At 35.8% G+C, this 20,723-nt stretch overlaps 1 protein-coding gene across 1 annotated transcript in view; it reads left to right on the forward strand.

Annotated features, from left to right (window-relative positions):
* Window positions 1–20,036, forward strand: part of LOC139686334 (putative phosphatidate phosphatase) — a 47,711-nt gene extending 27,675 nt beyond the window's left edge. The window contains exons 3-6 of the mRNA XM_071583504.1: window positions 10,398–10,726; window positions 12,040–12,097; window positions 13,581–13,757; window positions 17,646–20,036. Of these exons, the coding sequence (XP_071439605.1) occupies window positions 10,398–10,726; window positions 12,040–12,097; window positions 13,581–13,757; window positions 17,646–17,786 (705 nt within the window). The 3' untranslated portion in view covers window positions 17,787–20,036. The remainder of the gene's footprint in view (window positions 1–10,397; window positions 10,727–12,039; window positions 12,098–13,580; window positions 13,758–17,645) is intronic.
* Window positions 20,037–20,723: the final 687 nt, after the last annotated feature.

The following is a 20,723-nucleotide window of genomic DNA, read 5'->3' on the forward strand; positions in this document are numbered from 1 at the left end:
GTTCCTTCCTTACTGTGTTCATTTTGCTACTCCTTCACCTCCATGACATTCAAAATCAATGCGTATCCGCAATAAAGAATAAAAATTCCATCATGAGAAGTGTGGGAAAATATTCAGCCGAAAATTTTATGAACAGAACTTCATTTCGCAGTAGTTGCACCTCACATTAAAGGCATCTCTTGCGTTTGGAGTCCAGTGCATAAAAATGTTCTTCGTTAGTAAAAAAATAAAAAGGAAAGCCAAACGTAAATTCGTTGAAAATTCTTCTAATGTCTTAGGAATGTTAGAAAATCGGGATTAATTACTTCCGCTTACAATTACCTGATAAAATTATATCTACTTGAAGAAATTAAATCTTACCGAAATTCATGGAGGCCCCGAGGGAAATAATCATAACATCACATTCATTACACTAGCAGGAGATGTTATAACACTGCGAGTATTGAAGGAATACATACTGTTCTACCAGCGAATATGCTGGAATCCACAGTCCGCCATCATGACAGTGAAAAAGCATTCGACAGTTACATGAATAAGTCGCCAGTTAAATGACAATTGTCCTCATACTCCCGCCGTAACTTTTCGGGTAACATGTAGACAGAGTCAGTTCTATCTTCACTACCCCCTGAGAAAGTATTGAACATTTGCTGCTGACATTATCAGGAATAATGGGAAGTCGAAGGTTTCCTTTAAAAGGACGTCCCTTAAGTACCCTGGTTTTACCCATGGGAGGAACGAGGAAAGGCGAAAGGCGTACTGGGGGAAGGGATTTGATAAAAGGTCAGGCCGGCGCTTTCCTTCCCCACTCCGCCGGCTCTTTCCACCATTATTTTCATTCGGCCTTTATTTTTGTGGTCCGCGACACGCCCCCCACGTGCAAGAGACACGTCGAGACTAGTCTTGTCAATCCCTTATTATTAAGTGGCAGTTAGTGTTGACTTTATGGGTGCTCTTACTGTCGAGGCCACGTTCCGCCATAATTCCGTCAAGTAGAAAACGTCGTATCCATGCGACATGTGATGCAATGTTCTGAATACTACGTAGCATTTATCTTCTGCAGGACTGGAAGTTGACGCCCATTTGTGCTGGAAGTAGGAATCATCTTGCTACCAGGAAACCTTGCCTGCTCCATCCGGATAAATTTGCGAATCACTGATGCGAGCCAGAATATGGCGATAGAGGCGACGGTCGATGACAGAAAAATTGACAGCACAAGATATGACATTTTATCGACAGATTTAAACTGGGAATTAAAAGCCGAATAGAGTTTTTTTTCATTTATTACTCACTGTAGAAAGGATATTTTGTCATGATAATAAAAATAAGCATTTCTTAGACTTGTGATACGGATATATTTTTGATAGGATAATATTGAAATACTAAAATGCCATTAGAGATGTCACGATGCATTGTGCTAGCCCTTGACGAGAGGTGGAGAGGAATGTCACTACCAATTACATGACGGTGCGTACCACTTAATGAAAAACTGCCTTTCTCACGTTATTACCTATTAAGAAATTAGTAGCAATAACGAGAAAAAACGGGTGAACTCTTTGGTACTTCCGTATCTTCCGCTTGCTAACTAATTGTTTTTCCATGTGAATTTTTGGAATAAACTGGATATGAAGGACAGCCGATGAAGTGTTACACATTGTGTAGGAAGAGTGGAGGTTTCTGGGCGAAATTCAAACAACGGAATAAAAGTGGATAGTGGTTATATGCATTGAGTAGTTGTGGAATGTTGAGAGATACTACCAATTCTGTTAAGGAATTAAGTATTACCCGCTTAATCAAAATGACCAAGCTTTCAAGTTACGATTTTTGAGAAAATGATTTTTTCAATGGAAAATTTAAAAAATACTTTTCATGGGAGTACAAATATTTTGTGAAATTAACTTTAGGATTAATTTAAAAGTTAATTCTGAATTTATTTAACTTTTGATTTTTATAGGACCTTACCGCTTAACATATTTCAATGATAGTTGAATAAATTGACTTAACGGAGGTAACTTTTGCAATAAACGTATCCAAGTTCCTGATTTTTCCATAAGAATTGAAATGTAAGGGATCTACAAAAACTTCCCAATTGACTAAAAGCAGTCCTCTGAGCTCATTGTGTTCATGTTTCATTCTGACGTGAAGTTTAATTATTATTATTCCAGTTTATTATAATTGGAAAGTAGGAAGAGTCCAATTTAAGATCGGCACACCCAGAATCACCGCGGGCTGACATGTCTCTGGGATCATTTCAATTCTCGGAAATTGCAATCACGTTGCAAATTAACCACTGGTCGCCCAGTAGCAACTTAGATCCGGAACTTCGTCCCACATACATGTACTACTTGGAATTAAATTTTAACAAAAAACTTAAGAAGTGGTATTTTCCTCGGCCAGTGTTCGATTCGCGGGAGTGGCTGGCAGTATTTGTTCCTCCTTAGTTATGCATGAAATAAACCTCTGAGCATTAATTAACTCTTTGATGAACACATTCATCAACCCGAAGGTCGGTTTAATAGGTGGTGATAGAGTTCACCCAATTTGATAGCAAACCTAATACTAAGCCCAACGGCGAGTGAAATTCACACACCAGGGTAAGGGGACCAGATCCTTTCCGCCTGTGGCTTTCCTGGAAGTTCTGGTACCCAAAAACCACACAGCTCGGGTGAAGCTTAAGGTGCCCTGAGTTGTGCGCGGAAATCAAACCAGGGCCCTCTTGTCAGTGGTACTCATGGGCTACCACATTCCTAACTCAATGGTGATGCTTTCAATTCCGTCCGGAGGCCTACGATCTTAACGAGCGAAGGTTATAAGAGTCCATGAGGTGGAAGACAAACTTCGTAGGAAAACACCTTCGTGATGAAATTTGTTTGGTGAAGGGTGGATTGACATCCACATCTGGCGTTTATCCGCTCCCCAAATATTGTGGTCGTAATGACTCATTTCTCTGTAAGGAGTCAATGACTTTGCCTCGCCCTTTAACTGTTATGTACTTCGACTCGAATTTTTCAAGGGCGCGAATAAAAGTTTTCTAAAAGTTAAAAAATAAAAATGTAAAAGTAAAAAATTATTAAAGGTCACAAATACTCGAATACTAAATGCGCTAAACATAATTGATATAATATTGTGCATTGTGATTTGATTAATACTTTTAAGAAACTAACATGAAGTTTGGATAATGCTGAAATCTTATTCAGATGGAACAAAATTCATCGAGTACTTTGCTTATCAGAGACTATTATTGATATCATACTAGTCTGAATAAAAAATACAAGCACCCATTTAGCCATTGACGTGTCTATTGTATAATACTTAAGCTTTTCTTATTTGGACATGGTGCGGTGTGAGTTTACCTTCTCGATATTTTTTCTCATCTTTCCAAAGATAAAGGAATCTAATTGTGAATCGTTTCCCTTTTCGAGATAATGGGACATATGTTTCGAAAACATATCTCCCGTTTATTGACGTGTTCCATTGCGGCGAGCGAAGGTTTGGGCGTCGCAGCATCGGCTTTCGTGCTAGTGCATTCGTTCTCAATGTTTCCAAGGGATCGAAAATATCCGTGTTATAGTCAATGCGCACTCTGAAGGAGAGACAGAACTGTGAAAGCTTTAAGATAAGCGTGCTATTGAAGCACGAGCAGACGTGGTTAGAGAGAGAGTTCACTGCTTTGATTAGGTTTCGCGTCGAAAAAAGATTTTGGTGATTTTTTTCTTCACGGCGATTCTCCACGATAATAATGAATAACTGATCGTAGCACTTTTCCACTTGATATCAAGTGGAAAAGTGCCACGATTAGTAATTCATTATGTTCGACATCCACCGCATCACGTCTGAAGCTACTCAATTTGTTCTCCACGATAATATCGTTTGTTTGAAACTGCATGTATCAAGGTTAAAAGTTTCTTGCTAGGCGTTGTTACTCATTGAGGCGAAGAATCCCATCTCAGTGTTCTTTCCCATTCAATCACTCGTCCAACTGCTGGAATCGTCCCCTACGCCTCATCTTCATCCATGTCTCGGGTGCTGCATGGGAGAGATTCTCGACGGAAGGGATCATGCAGCAATACGGCTTGTATGCCAGACGCGCGTAAATTTAGGAGACACCCTGGAGTGCACGATGGGTAAGGAAAAACATGTGGTTCGATGATTTATGACCCTTAGGCAGCGTTGCTAACGGCTATAATACGCGTTCAGCATAGGAGAAATAGCCGCAGAGCACGAGTGTTGGGGCGGAGTAATGTCTTCACTTGCTCTTGCTCACACGTACGAATTAAAAGTGAAAGTCCTGACACCGAATAGGTCACCAAACTACTGCAACGGTTAGAATCCGCTCCGCGTGCAGGCGTCTGCTGGATCGCTAGACTTCGCGCCGCCCACCTAGAAGATCTAAAGGATATGCAAGGAAAACTATTGATAGTGGTTTACATATTGGCTCCTTCAGGTCTTTTGACGCTATGGTGTTGACAAAACTGGTATTTTTGTTGTTGTTGGAATTGGCAAACTATCAACGAAATAAAATTTTTCTGCAAGGCCCAGATTCGATTATTTTCGACGCGATAGTGAAATGCACTTGGTGTATGAATATGCATGAGTTTGTGTTTATATATATATATATATAAATATATATATATATATATATATATATATATATATATATATATACCTCTATCATCATTAATTAAGTCAATGTTTGGAGAAGCAAGGGCAGTTTATTGTTTAATGAAAAATGAAACCCTGGCAGATAAAATGTATTAGTAACTAGAAAATTCCAGAAACGGTGAAGAAAATTCACTAAGTGATACTGAATGATCGTCGACTGAAAGGGCGCGAGCTGGCAGACACAGTAGGCAGTTCAGAAAGTGCAGTACATCGCATATTAACTGAGAATTTGGACATGAGAAAGCTGTGTGCAAGATGGGTGCCGCGTTTGCTCACACTCGAGCAAAACCAGAGTCGTGCAGATGTTTAAATTGAGTGTTTAGCTTAGTTTCAAAATAACGAAGCATCATTTCCGCGCTGTTTCATAACCATGAATGAAACGTGGGTCCAAAAGTTCACACCAGAGAAAAAAGAACAATCAAAACAATGGATTACAAAGGGAGAACCGCCTCCAAAGACGGCCAAGACCATTTCATCTGCAGGCAAGGTAATGGCGTCGGTTTTTTGGGATGCGCGTGTGATAATTTTCATTGAGTATCTTGAAAAACGAAAAACTATCTACGGCGATTACTATGCCAACTAATTACAACGTTTGAGCGAAGAAATCATGCAAAAGCGGCCACATTTGGTCAAGAAGAAAAAGTTGTTTCATCAAGACAGTGCACCAGCTCACAAATCCGTTATTGCAATGGCCAAAATTCATGAATTAAAGTTTCAATTGATACCTCATGCACCATATTGGCCAGATTTAACCCCCTCGGATTATTTTCTGTTCTCGAACTTGACAAAATGGCTCGGTGGTTAAAGATTTTCCTACAGTGAAGAAGTGATGTCAGCAGTTAATGGCTATTTTGAGGAGCCAGACAGTTATTATTATAAAAAGGGTATCAGACGTATTGAACTTCGCTGGGAAAAGTGTATAGAGCTGAAAGGAGATTATCTGGAAAAAAGTACATTTTTTTCCAAAATTTTTGTGTTTTCTTTGTTGGGTCGGGTACCTCTGGAATTACCCTCGAAAGGTTTCAGAAAATGTGGTAGGAAGAGAATATATGGACTGATTCGTAGCGTCTATGAGGAAGGAATCTGGCCGGAAGACTTCGTGAGATCAGTGTTAGTTCCTTTTCCGAAAAAGGTAACTGCTATATAAAGGGCCGCGAACATTATGGGAATGTTGGACGGGATGAAGGAAGTACTCGGAGATGAAGAAGGGCTTGATGTAGAGTAGGTTGTTAGATTGTGTTTTGTTAGGAATCATCAAATATTTATTAGGTGGTTGTGTCTATCCAAAATCTACGTTAACCGGTAGATTATTTAATACACACACATCTACATAAATATATATATATTTTATATATATATATATATATATATACACACACACATGCATATATATATTGTGTGTGCTTCCATCCCTTTTCCTTATCTCTGTGTGTGTGTACATATATATATATATATATATATATATATATATATATATATATATACATAGAAAAAAATATATATATATCTAATCTAATGCATTTAGGCATTCAGGAAAATTGAAGTGCATGCTGATATTTTTCTTTATTTTGATTTGATTTAAAAGAACACTCACACGGTACCGTGTGAGTGTTCTTTTAAATGTGTCTATTCTTTTCTATTTGTGTTATATTGTGTCAGCCCATTATTGTGCCGCTCGTGTGAGTTTTTCCGTACAATCGTATATATATATATATATATATATATATATATATATATATATATATATATATATATATATATATATATACATAGAAAAAATATATATATATCTAATCTAATGCATTTAGGCATTCAGGAAAATTGAAGTGCATGCTGATATTTTTCTTTATTTTGATTTGATTTAAAAGAACACTCACACGGTACCGTGTGAGTGTTCTTTTAAATGTGTCTATTCTTTTCTATTTGTGTTATATTGTGTCAGCCCATTATTGTGCCGCTCGTGTGAGTTTTTCCGTACAATCGTATGTATATATATATATATATATATATATATATATATATATATATATATATATATATATATATATGTATATATATATATATATATATACATAGAAAAAATATATATATATCTAATCTAATGCATTTAGGCATTCAGGAAAATTGAAGTGCATGCTGATATTTTTTTCTTTCTATAGATCATCATAAATAACGTGAGATTCAATGGAAACTCGTTAAGATGAGTGTATATGTAGGTGTGTGTATACATATATATTTTTTTTGCCTGATTGACGACAAACTGTCACTCTTAATCCATTCATGAATGAAACGAGGGCATTTAGGCATTCAGGAAAATTGAAGTTGTATGTGTGTATATATATATATAAATATATATATATATATATATACATAGAAAAAAAATATATATCTAATCTAATGCATTTAGGCATTCCGGAAAATTGAAGTGCATGCTGATATTTTTTTCTTTCTATAGATCATCATAAATAACGTGAGATTCAATGGAAACTCGTTAAGATGAGTGTATATGTAGGTGTGTGTATACATATATATTTTTTTGCCTGATTGACGACAAACTGTCACTCTTAATCCATTCATGAATGAAACGAGGGCTCTGACGGGCTCCGGGAGGAGGGATTATGTAAAAAAAATCGGAGCCTTTTCCTCGAGCTAGGTTAGGTACAGTTTAGGTACAGAGGAGGTTACGAGTCGAGGTCTGCGTGATTGTCGCCGAGCGTCGCCTCTTTCTTTCCTCAACCCTACCTAATCCACTCTGAATGTCGTATTCGAGCGCTCCCTAATGTGAGTCTAGCTTTATTTTAAGCTCGTTAAGGGCCTTACGTCTCCCGTGACGTCACTTAAAATGTAGCCAATGGTGAAACATTAAATCCCGTAAATGAGAGACAGGTGCGATACGTGGGCACCTATTTTAGCCCATCGTGACGATAAATGTTTCTCATCACAAAATCACCGCGGAAAATCATGAAGGGCTAAAATTAGTACCCGCATTAAATAAAATTCTTCATTGGCCGCCATTATCGGAAAAATGTTCGGTAGAATATGTCCGCGAATATTAATTTGGCGTTTTCTCCTCTTCGATATGAATTGTGCATAAAATATATTTACGGGAAGGCGAAAGTAAATAGAGTTTAGTGGATCATATTATGTCATCTTCATGTATATATCATTATGTACCGTGCCCTAGGTCGCGTTTATAAATTATTTAGTTACCTTTCAAGTTCTTACCTCCTATTCCAAATGTAGAAATTTCAGCAATTTCGAGTTACGGCCGATAACGTACATTTTTTAATTGTCTTTATTTTTTTAATCACGGGGTGAATCAAATTAGTTCTTACTTCAAACTTATCTTACTATCCAACATATTAGTTCTTATAGTAGTTCATATCGTAGTGAATCATATTAGAGGTCTCCCGTACCGGCTGCAGTATTTATGGTACCATGCTTGTTAGCGCGTGGGAGAGGAAGGGAAAAATGTGTTTCCGATTGTTGTATAGAAATGGCCGCGCGGTGGTCGGTGTCGTCATTGGTCGACATTCCCAGCCAGACGAGTGAATAGCAGGTGAGGAAAGGTCACTTTTGTTTCAGTTGTCGTCGCCTTGAAAATATTACCCTTGGAATCTACGGCGTAGTGTAAAAAAAACAAAGTCCTCTCACTCCATGAGCGCTCATTTGCGATCGCATCATAACGTGCATTCTCCGAGAAGTTTGACCGTAAATTTCTCCCGGACCTCTCTCAGCTTATCTACCTACGTTTGACATCTGGATGAATACATGAATTTTTTCAAACTTGAAAACCTGGAGATGGGCGACTATTTCGGGAACCAACGTGGGATTTTTTCCTTCAATAATATCCTTTTCATGATGTAGTAATATTTTTATGATGTCAGAAACTTATATGAATATATTATCTGAAAAATGGTTTGATAACAGTCTGAAACTTGTTTAATGAGCACTCAATAATAAGGAATAATTGATGTATCTTAGCTTATAAGTAGATCGAGTTTCCTTTATAAATTTTGAAGTAAAGATTGGGTGACTGACTGATGCGTAGCAATGCACCACCCTCAAGAATTGGCAGTGCAGTAAGAAAGCACCCAATTTCCTAAATGTCAAATTGTTGAGCCTCTACCGTTTTTTAAATGAAAGATGTTGGTGCACCCTTGTCAGAGTTTTTTTAGATCCTCGGGTGCTTCATTTCACTGTTATTTCATCATTATTTTTTGAGGCTCCAAAATCATTATGCAATATTTCCTGTCAGGAAAAATTTTTCTAAGTGATGCAACCTTTTTTGAATGACTGTGGGATGTTGAAGATTGCGACAGAGAGGATAACATTACACTAGTGAAGGACGGGGTAGGAAAAGGATAAGGCATGTTGAACGGAATGGAGTATGAAGGAGGAAGTATGAGGAATGGAAGGGGGCTTTATTGTATCATGGGATGTCAGGTTGCATTTTTTGAGGGGATACAAAGAAATTTTTAGCTTTTCAGCTTTTGTCCATGTAAAACGTACCTTAAATGGTACATTGGTAATAATATGAAACCTTGCACTCATGAGCATTAATAGCATCTTTTTTTTAAACATTGGTTTTTGTCAGGATTTACTTTGTATAGGATGATGTTTACAAAAATAGTATTCTCGCAGAATTTGAGACCAAAGCAGTAGGAAACATAATTGACGATAAATCCATCAACAGTTAGTTATTATATTGGTTGGTGATAAAATACCCCCGGTACACATGTGCATAGCATGTAGGATGAGATGTTGATGTAGTACTCAGACCTCCGACCAGAAGAAATGCATTCCTCTATCTAAGTTTTTTTTCACAGTTGATTTAATATTTCAAAATTTTACTAGAGTAAAGGCAATAAAACAAATTGTGTATTTACTAACTTCCTGCAATTATGGTTCAGGTCTTGTTAGAGGCCATTTCTGAGTAGTATTATGAGCTTAAGGGATTGATGTGTGGAGAAAACTCTGGAAAGAATCTGGAGACTATTATTATTATAAGGTAATCTACTGGTTAAGGTAGGTTTTTGGATGGACACAACAACCAAATAAATATTTTGTGACTCCTAACAAAAACACAATCCAGCAACCTACTCTACATAAGGTCCCTCTTCATCTCTGAGTTCTTCCTTCTGATGGATTTGGAAACTACTAAGTCCATTAATGTGAGGGCTTTTTTGTTGAGAAGGCGCAAAAGCCTCAAAGGCGTGCTTTCCACCTTCTTTCTCAGGTCTCTTAAAACCTTAACCCTAAATACTCACCTAAGCCTTATTATGTAAATAACCTTGTTGAAGTCAGCAGTCATTCTCTTCCTACTTAGAGTATTGCAGAACATGATGTAGACAAATGGGTGTTGACTGAAAAATAAAATTGTGGAGAGGGAAGTTTAAACTAGATGGCTTGTAATAGCAGTAGATTATCAAATAGAGTTTTTTTTTATTTCAGATCACTTTATTGTCTCTGCTGTTGTCTGAGTTTCAATGAAATTGGAATGAAAAATGAAAATATATACTTGAGATTACATACTCTATTTACAGCATTTTTGTGTGCATCTAAAATATTTAAATTTAAAATATGTGTGATAGCCATTTCATTGCTTACTAAGTTTCTCATAATATTCTAATGAGCATGTAAATTCTCTTTTATCTGTATTATCTTTGTGTGTCCATCTATAATTTAAATTTTATTGCAACTCTGTTATAAAATTGTTTTTTTTACCTGCATTACAGATGACTGCTGTTGAATGCTGTAGGCATCACTATAAAAAGCAGCGCTTTCTAGTAGATGGCGAATTGATTGTTCGTCCGTATAATGTGTTTGGTTATAAAATTAATCCATGGGTCTGGGAAGCTTACAAAGCCATTGGTGTTTTTGGATTTGGGGCAGCCTGCTCCCAACTTACAACTGATATAGGAAAGTACACTATAGGACGACTACGGCCTCATTTCTTTGCAGTTTGCCAGCCTAATGTCAACTGTTCAAGCTTTGCAAATCCTCATACTTACATCGAAGATTTCACATGCCTAGGAGGAAACCCTAAATTGCTCAAGGAAGTCAGGTATGTGGTTTATGCTGTCTGAGGTAATATGATATTAATAATGTCTTAATGAATTGGAAAAACTGTCAGTGTAATAATACCTACTTAGAGTAATATTTGCAAATTGATCAATAGCCGGTTATGTGGACCAGTTTTGCTATGGCATAGTAGGTCCTGAACTGATGAAGTTGAATGCATATAAATCATGCAATTTTGCTGGAGAAATGTGTTTTAAATTTAAAAATAATCACATAAATAGCCTACAAAACTTGTGTGTAGAGTCCTTGGGTTTTTTATTGGTAGTTTTTCAAAATTAACAATTTTTGGGATTCTACCTTTTTTGACCTTTGGCATGTGAGAGCAGTATGTTGCAAATAGATATAAAAACATTCACAGTTTGATTTGTTTGATGGGTGAAAGGGGAAGATGCCCACACAGACCTAAACGCCTGAGGACTCTGTCTAAAGGATGAAAAATGATTATTCTTGCAAAAATGGTGATGGATGAAACATAAATAAATCTAAAAGTTTTACGGAGCATATAGAGCATAAAGCTGGAGCAAGCTTTGTATGTAGCCACACGTGAAAGCCAACTTATTACCATCAGATTACTGTGGAGTCCTTCTGTTGATGATAAGTATGCAGTTACATTAAAGGAATTCCTATGATAGTTTAGTTTAGTGAGTGCTTTAACAATGGCCAGTTTTTTCCAATTACAAGTCATTAATATATGAATAAAATTTACAGATTTAGAGTATCTACTTGTTATTTTTCAGGAACCTTAAATGAGTTGTAGTTACTCATTTTGTACTGTATACATAGTGCAATGGTAACCCAATGTGCACATGACTCAGTTCATTATTTCAATTGCATCAATGACAAAAAATTCCTAAAATTGAGATTTTGGGATTTCATTCGACAAACTCTGCTGGAAGGTGTAGGATTTAAGGCTTTCCCAGGAACCGTATCCATGAATATTTCTAGGAATTCTTTCCACTTACCATTGAAGGCCATAACTGTTTCAGTGGCTGACTCTGATATCATCTTCAGGATGAGAGACTTCACCCTGAGGACAATAGCAGACTTAGCCATTAAAATGCCAGTGCTCTTTAATGCTACCTGGTGAGAAGTCTTGGTGCTTCCCAGAAATCATTTGTTGATTCTTATTGATTTATTATGTAATTCATAAAAAATTGGAAATTCTTTACTTAATAATAACTTATTGATGCGTTTTTATCATCTCTTATTTTTGGGACTTAAAATTTAATGAAGCTAAATTTGTTATTGACCTGTTTTATATTTAATGTGAATATATATGCTATTTGAAAATTTCAGGTTATCTTTTCCATCTGGTCATTCATCATTTTCCTCCTACACAATGACGTATTTGGCCGTAAGTACCAGCCCTTCATTTATTCTCTTACTATTTATATACAGCTCATATTTATGAGCTTGGTGATGAATAGATGGCCTAAATACTGTACATACTCATAACTTTGTGGTTTCTAAAGAATTTGCAGTTTCCTTAAAAACTCAAAGAAACTGCATTTGTGAACTGTTTATTTAAGATTCTCCTTATTATTTGTAATGTTTGAGATGTGTTTGCATAAGTTGACCAACAACAGGAGAGCCTTTATTAAAGCATTTTCATGAGCATTCATTAGCCAGTAGTAATTATTGCTGGTGAAAGATTATATTATTTCATGTGAATAATAAAGTCTGTAAATATAGTCTATATGTGCATATATCCTTTTTTAAAGGGGTTCTGCTTTTGAAAAAAGGAAGTTATGTTGCTGCACTCTGTATATATGTTTTTGTGTATTTACAGTATAGTATAGAATTTTTCAAAAGCATGCACATTCAAATGATCTGTTGAAGTTTAACTGTCTGATGTCATCTTTTTGTCCAGCCCTTAAGGAAGCCTTATCAAATGAATGAGTGAGATATGTAAAGAGTTTTTGGGCTTACCATGGGCTTACATCATAGAGCACTGATTTTTCCAAAGCAATATCTTCCATCTACTTAGGAGTGAATTTCTCTAAAAATGATGATGATTCTTCAAAATATGGTGTTTAATGATGCTACCTGGTGAGGTGAACACTTCTAGCTCTCTTTATTCAATTTGCCAGGAAGGGCTTATGTCATTCATTTGATGGCGTGTGTGCCTAAGGAAGTATGAATTAGTTACCAAAGATCACATGGCAGATGAAATCGGTAAAATGTAAGCTTGCTTTAAGAAATGAGATTAGAGCTCAGCCTTCACTGTAACCAATTTTGTGTTAAATGCATTCATATGGGATAGGGAGACCATTTAATTTCTCTCTAACACTTTTAGTTTGTCCCAGAGGGGTCTGATGCCCAGGAAATAATGCCCCTGGGGTTCAACTGTCATCGCTCAGAGGAATCGCTTAGATTTGAAACTGGGGCTCTCGGGTCAAAAGCATAGTATAATAGAGAAAGGTTTATCATACAATAGAAGATGTTTTGCATTTTTCAGTTTTAATCATAATTGTCACATACAAACTATTTGAAAAATACAATTAAATATCTGGAAAACCCAAAAGGTATAACATTATGTAATCTGTACCAAATAAAAGTGAAAGAACATACTGTAGGCCAATCAGAAAAGCATACATAATATGTACAAGTTTAGAAAAGGTAACTGCAGATATGATGTGTGATGAATGAGTACAAATTGCCCAGATGAGTAGTTGAATCCTAAATCCTATCCATTTGACATAGAAAATCCTTATCCTGCATAACATTTAAAATGTTTTCTTTGTGCATGGGCTTTTATTATTTCTACAATCATTGATGAATTAATCCAAATTAGCATTCCAATGTTCACACATGACATGTCTCATTTTTCTCCCCAGATATATTTGCAAGCTCGCTTGACCACTAGGAATTCCAAACTCTTTCGCCACATATTGCAGTATATATGTCTTGCTATGGCATTTTCCTGTGCAATGAGTCGCATCTCTGATTATAAGCACCATTGGAGTGATGTGTTAGCCGGCTCTTTTCTTGGGATCACTGTGGCTGTGTTGAATGTGAGTATTTATTACCTCATGTAATCCATTGAGCTTTTTTAAAAGACAGCAGGACTAAAATACAGAACTTTCAAAGTGTAAAACTCAATCACCTTGGCCAGTATTCGAACCAGATCCCTTGATGTCCATCTGAGTGCTTTAGCCAGTTAAGCTGCTGAGGTGCCCTCTTACGCTCCAAAATTTTGGGTGCTCTAAAGCTGCAGGATTGCCAGTAATCATGGTATTCCCATTAACAAGAATCACTTGTGAAATTAAAACATTAACTCTGGAAAAAAATTATGGAATTTCTGAAGTTTCCCTTGAGCAAAATGCAGTAATGTTCATGTACAAATAAAGTGAACCTGGGACAAGCCTCCATTTAATGTTTTCCATACCTTAAGAAGGTTGCATCAATATGTCAGGAATATTATTTTGATAAAATTTTCTAGATTTGGTATTTTTTAAGTGCATTCGTTCAACTGAAAGTGATAAAATCGGTATCGCATGGCTTTATTTTTCTTAAAAATTGACATTTAAAATCCAAGATTTTATACATGCTCTTATGATAGTGGAGGACTGTCTCCAGAATAACTATGGATTGATAGTGCAAAAGTACATTTTGTTCTCATGAAAAACTGATAACATGTGCACATGAGTTATACGTGAGTACTACCCATCTTTTTAAAATGATATATACATGTGGACAATAGCTGAAATTGCATGTTTTAAAAGATTGCCTTTTCTGAACTAGTCAAAAGTAAGTTTTTGAGGGCATTTCAAAATTAATAAGAACCTTATTAAGAAGTTTTTGAAAATTTTGTGTTTTAATCATGTCTGTGCATATTGATTCATTAATGTCCATCTCTAGTCATTAGTACATTGACTAAATGTGATACATTGACTTGCATAGTCATGATCCAACCTCCTTAAGGGAAACGAGTTTTTCATTCTTAACTGAAGGATGGAAGCTTATTGAAGGCTTTAACAATGATTAATGTGATTTGAATTTAATGATCAATGGCTAAGAAAATGTAGGGAAAAGGAGTGTGAAAGAGTGGAATGTGATGGAAGGTAGTGGATGAAAATTGAAATGTTGACTCACTAAAAATTTTACCACTCATGGCAGAGCTTTTGTGTTCGTAGGGTCGGACATTAGCCCAACACTTCTCTGCTTTACCAGAAGAGAATACTTGTGGTAACGTCAGGTGGATGTTTGTTAGAAAGAAATGGGGTAATAAAGGGGTTAGCATTAAAGAATATTACAAAAGGATCACAGTGCCATTTCCATGGTGAGGTCATCTTCAACTAGTGCAACTTTTCTGCATAGTCTAGGGCATCATATTTGGTACCAAATCAGATGCCTTGTACTAGTGTATAATAAAACAGATTCCAGACAAACTCTCCTGATCCAATTCAAGGAACATGTAGCCTACTTTAGCCAAAATAGCCAAGATAACTATAGTGTCACTAGACACTTCATTGACACCTCTTGGTAACTTTAAATGTTTTGTTTTTTATGATCCTTTTTTTATCAGCAGCATCTGTAGGTCTGCACTGTTAAAATATCCTCCAAAATCACCTCCTCATGCCTATTAATAGATTTTTTATCTATAATATATCAATCAGTTTGAAGCAGTCTTTTACCCAAAATTTTTACCTTAATTCTGATATCCTTTTGCAATAAGCTGATGTCGACATTTCTTCCTCTACCTCTCTTCACCAAGTTCCCCTGTGTCCCATCCCTGCTCTACTAATTTACTATTCACCCCTTCTTCCTTATAATTTTTTGGTTTGTGCAGTCTTTCCAAATGACTTTCTTGCATTGGAAAGGTGACCTTAAATAGCAAAACCCTGTCACCATCCTTTGCCTATTTTCTTTTCTTTAAACCCATTAATTGACCCCTTTCTTCCTGGCATCCACCCTTCTTTCCACCTGCACTCTTTATCACGTATCTATGCTTAGGTCATCCCTTTCAATGTTGCTTTTTCCTATGGGATGAAGACAGAATTGGAATGGATAACCCAATTAAGGATAAAGGTGCACATGAGCTCTCCAGATTCATTGATTCATCTCCAGAATAGGCCAATTAGCAGAAGAGACAAAGTCACCCACCAATGCAACCCTCAAGCTCACTAGTTGTTTGGGGATTTTTCCCAGCTCATGGGGAGCTCTAGTGGTTTGTTGTGATGGTCACCGAGGTTGAGTGTTGGTGTGCATGGTTTTGGGAAGGCCATAGATGGAAGTGGTTGCCTGGGTACAGATACAGTACAGGTCTTAGCTTAATGAAATCCAATTCTCTTTAGTGTGAAAGTAATGCATCTCTTACTTTATGAGGGTAGGCTGAAAAGTAATGCACACATGTTTGCAGAGCGCGAACAAAATGACCTTCAGAAGCATGCCAGGTGGCATGTGAAAGTAGCAATCCTCCTCAATTCTCATGCATAGGTTTGAGGTCATTGCGTTCATCTAGTGTATTTCAAGGAGCCTAAGTCTGAAGCCATATTCTAGTGCTATGTCAATGCAAGTCACACAGCTTGCTATCATTGAATTTTTAACTGCTAAAAAACTGACTCTTACTGAGATTCATCATTGTTTAAAGGCTGTTTATGGGGACAATACTGTTGATAGGTCTACTGTAAATCGATGGGTAATAAAATGTCATGGTTGTGAGCCTGTAAAAGCCATAGTTGTTGATGAAACTTCATTTGACTGTGTTTTGGGATGCTCACTGACTTTGTGAGACTGATTTTCTGGAACGAGGGGCAGTGGTATATTCTTCTCAGGATATACAGACTCTAAAACACCTCCGATGTTGAGTTTGTCATGTGGCAGTGGCAGCCTAGCACCAATAATCTTGCAACATGACAATGCTGGTCCACATACCTCGCGAACAACTGGAGAGGCTCTGCAAAACCTGAAATTTTAACCGATTCCACACCTTCCTTATTTTCCTGATCTTGCGCCTTGCACATTTTATTTTTTTCCTCAAATCAAGAGACACCTCGAGGGTAATCATTACACCTTGGATGATGAGGTGAAGGCAGCTGTCTAGTCCTGGATTTGAGAAAAGTCAGAAGACTTGTTGCACGTTGAGAGAAATGTGTTAGCCTTAATGGTGACTATGCTAAAAAATAAATATATGATTTTGAAACTTAAGATTTGTACTTTCATGAATTTTTTGCCTTATCTTGCTATTTGTTTTTGTTCACGCTCTGCAAGCATGTGTGCATTACTTTTCAGCCTACCCTCGTATGCGAAATTTAATGCGCACAAAAATTCCCATAGTGGACCTTGTCCTGCACTTAGCATCTATACGATATACTTGTGTAGGTAATTTTCATATTTTTTATTGCAAAGCTCAGGTCTCCTAAGTCTTAGGACTTAGAGGAATTGCAAAGGCAATTTTGCACACATTCTGCAAATGGTCAAATTTAAAAATTAATTAAATTTTTTAATGTTTAATTATTGAGGATAGAGTATGAAGTTTGTCTGAAAGTGGTAATGTGTAGAATTTTGGTTTGTATTCATCTCTTGAGTATTTAAAAAATATTAATGTGATAGTACTTAATTAGTACACTCAAAGATACCAGGATACACGTACTCTGCAAGCCCAGATCCAGCAGTGCTGTTTATGTTTTCCTTAAGAGAATGGTGAACCACTTTTTTTGCGCTGTGTTTTTTATACTAACCAGAATAATGATAAGAATATTAAAAGCTTAATGACTAATGTATAATGCCCAAGGATGAGGTGAAATTTTAATCTCTTTTGAGAGGTTTGAATCCGTCTTTAATTTTATCCTAAAGGTAATTATCATATAAATACTTGGATATGAAAGAATGTTAATGGTATTAATGATTTACCGTTAGACAAAGAGCATTAGCGTTTATTATTGCTAACTATTTTCTAGGCTCTCTTTGTGTCTGACCTGTTTGAGAGGCGATCTCATGAATGTAAGTCACCATCTGCAGTGACTCCATTAGTTGGAAATGGGGTTGAGGTGGAACTTGGCGAAAACACTTCAAACAGGAGTGCTGTCCAGACTGCTTAGTGACGTTTGTGTGCAAGTGAGTGAGTGTGTGTGTGTCTTTGGTCACAAGTGTGGAATCTGAAAATTTTAAAGTCATCCCCTGCTGATTCATTGGAACTCTTCCTGTGGGAACCCAGTCATCACTTTGTGTAATTTATTGGTAATTAGATATTGAATTTATTTCATCCTTTTGTGTTTATTGTTGATACTGTAAGCTTAGTCACATGCATTTATTTTGGCTGATAATAAGTTTTTATGTTCTAAAGTAAGTGTTTGGATACTAATTTTATCTCTTTTTTATTTTAGTTCGATGTGTTAAGTTTGCTAGGTTTTTGATCTGATTCTTTCCCTACCCTAGTTTGACACTGATGATCTGATTTCATAAGTATATAAATATCTTTCATTTTTCTGCCTCAAATGAATGAACTTAATGTCTGGAAATTTTTCTTGGTAAAATATTGGAAGGATATTATGTTTGATTTTTTATGGCAGTAACCTTTTTGGCACTCTTGTGGCCTTGTAACTGTTGGTACATTAGTGGCATTAACTTTTTGATCCAAGGGTAGTGTGAATTTTGTGTTTAAAAAATAAAAGGAAGGATCTGGAATTGGCAAAAGTGTATCAGAAGTACATCCTGGTAATTTATATTAATACCTTGGGTATTTGAGTTGAAAATCAACCTTGGGGTAATAATTTTGCTTGGCATGCTTTACCATGCATTTTAAATTCCAAGTTTGGCATAAATTGAAGCTCAGTTCTCACATTTAATTTTTGGTTATATTTTTTGATTCTATTAAGTGTATGCATATGTACAGGATGTTTTAAGAAAGAAAAGGTTGTTCAACACCTTCAGAAATAATGTTCCTATGACCATGGAAGTACCTAATTTTTTTTTTTTTTAATGTAATGGGAATAGTTAGGCATTGTTTGAACCACAAAAAGGTATGGGCCAGCATTAATAATAAAGACCATGAAATGAGCTAATGTATAAAATTTAATGCATCACATTAGACAGTATTGATGTTAGTATTCAAATGAAAATATGCAAAATATATCTTCATATTTACATTGTTTTTTTTTAAATTTTACCATGAGGCTTTGCAGTTTATTGCAATGAGTCTAAAATAAAATCAGTACCAGTGAGTGCAAATGCAAAGTTGGAGATATGTTCAATGAATGCATGTATGGCCTATTGCTTCTCATGTCAGTGTATTCCCCTTTCCCCTTGAAACACCCCGAATACCTATCTACATATTGGTTTGTTATGTGGTTTTATAAATCAGCCGGAAGGGGCTGACCTTATACTCTTTTTGTCATTTTTTTAATTGCTTTATATGACTGGCTCATTCCATGTAAAATTTGCCAATTATCTTAGTTTCTCATTTTGTGTACTTAACCATTCAGACACCAAACATTAAAAGTATTCCATGTGATTGTTATAAAAAAAATACCAGACGAACTCAATAGGAAATATTTGAGTGTGGGATATTTTGCCCCCAAAATTTGCAAAATCTCTCCAGATGAGAGCACCAAAAACTTGTGAGATTTCCCTGAGAAAAGTCTGAAAGCTTCAAATCACTCTTCATGTGTGAATTTCTTGTATCGCATCTCAGTTTTTAATAATATTTTTTACTAAAAATATTTTAATAAGTGTCTGAATTTATACAACCTGGATAGGGTTCAATCTCTTAAATTATAGAAAAACACCTCTCTAAATTTGATGTCCAATATTAAATGTTTAAATCTATATACTGGATCTATAAGAACCTCTATTGTAGCACAGAATAGAAAATGTCATATGACCTTGTATTAAGACTTTCTATTACAATATTTATATTGAGAACTGGTTTAATTGCCTGTAATAATATTCTAATTATTTAAGTTATCTCTTTTGGATTTTATTGTTTCTAGTTATCATACTATTTAAAATTTGGAAAAGCCCATTAAATTGAAATGTTTACCGTTTTGAAAATTTTTATTATTCTCTACATTACGTTTTTTTTATAGTTAGTTAGTTATATGGAAACGTTCTTCCTAGACAACTTGTATTGTAAAAATTAAATTCATTCCATAGGATCTCAATGCCATATTTCTTATTTGTTTTAAAGATGCTTCAAGTTGATTCAAAAGCTGTTTATTTGTGACTTGTGGAAGCTATGGGTACAAAAAGAAAAACCCTTGAGCATATAGTGTACCATTTCATGTGTACCATTATTATGAAAGTTGTATCTTTCCTCTCTTTTGGATTCAAATATTGAGTAGCATAAGAATTGAGAAGCGAAGAGAAGAAGAGAAAAATATACAATTAAGGAAGCTGTTTTTACGGAATATATATTTAAAATGAAGCACAACTGGAAAATGTTATTCAGATTCATTTCGGAGTTAGGTTATCCCACGGATTTGGAAATTATGAAAATTGAAAACATGATGTCAGGACAAAGCCAAAACTGAAAGGGCAGATATTTGGCATAGGCCTCTTTCCAATAAATTCCTTAAATATAATTGACCTTTTCCTACTGTAATAACTCTTCTAAATTTCTTTGATCCTATGTAACTGAGAAGGAATAGAAAGTAAAGTTAGAAAATTACCCAAAAATCTTTCCATACTTGAATTTCCCATTATTTTTCCAAAAAATTACGTTAATATCCCATCATATTTCACTGACCTTAGATGGCTTGCAACTGCCCCCAGTGTCTCAAAGTTCTCATATTAAAATTCTCATAGATGGAGGATTATGAGTTTACTGTGAAAAATGTCTTTCACTTTTCTTACCCGTTCAACAGAGCTGGGGAAATGTTTCATATCTACCTCATAAATTTATCAGATACTGAAATATTGAAGTGGACCCGGATAATGCCGTTTTGCAAAGTCTCAAACTTTTCTCAGAAATTTCTCTTGGTCATGGTCACTGTGGTATTTGAAAACTGTCCTTAAATGGATTTAGTGTCTGGCACCAT

The sequence above is a fragment of the Hetaerina americana genome, unplaced genomic scaffold (genome assembly GCF_022747635.1).
Source record: "Hetaerina americana unplaced genomic scaffold, ioHetAmer1.1.p SCAF_14, whole genome shotgun sequence".
In the NCBI taxonomy this organism is placed as follows: domain Eukaryota; kingdom Metazoa; phylum Arthropoda; class Insecta; order Odonata; family Calopterygidae; genus Hetaerina; species Hetaerina americana.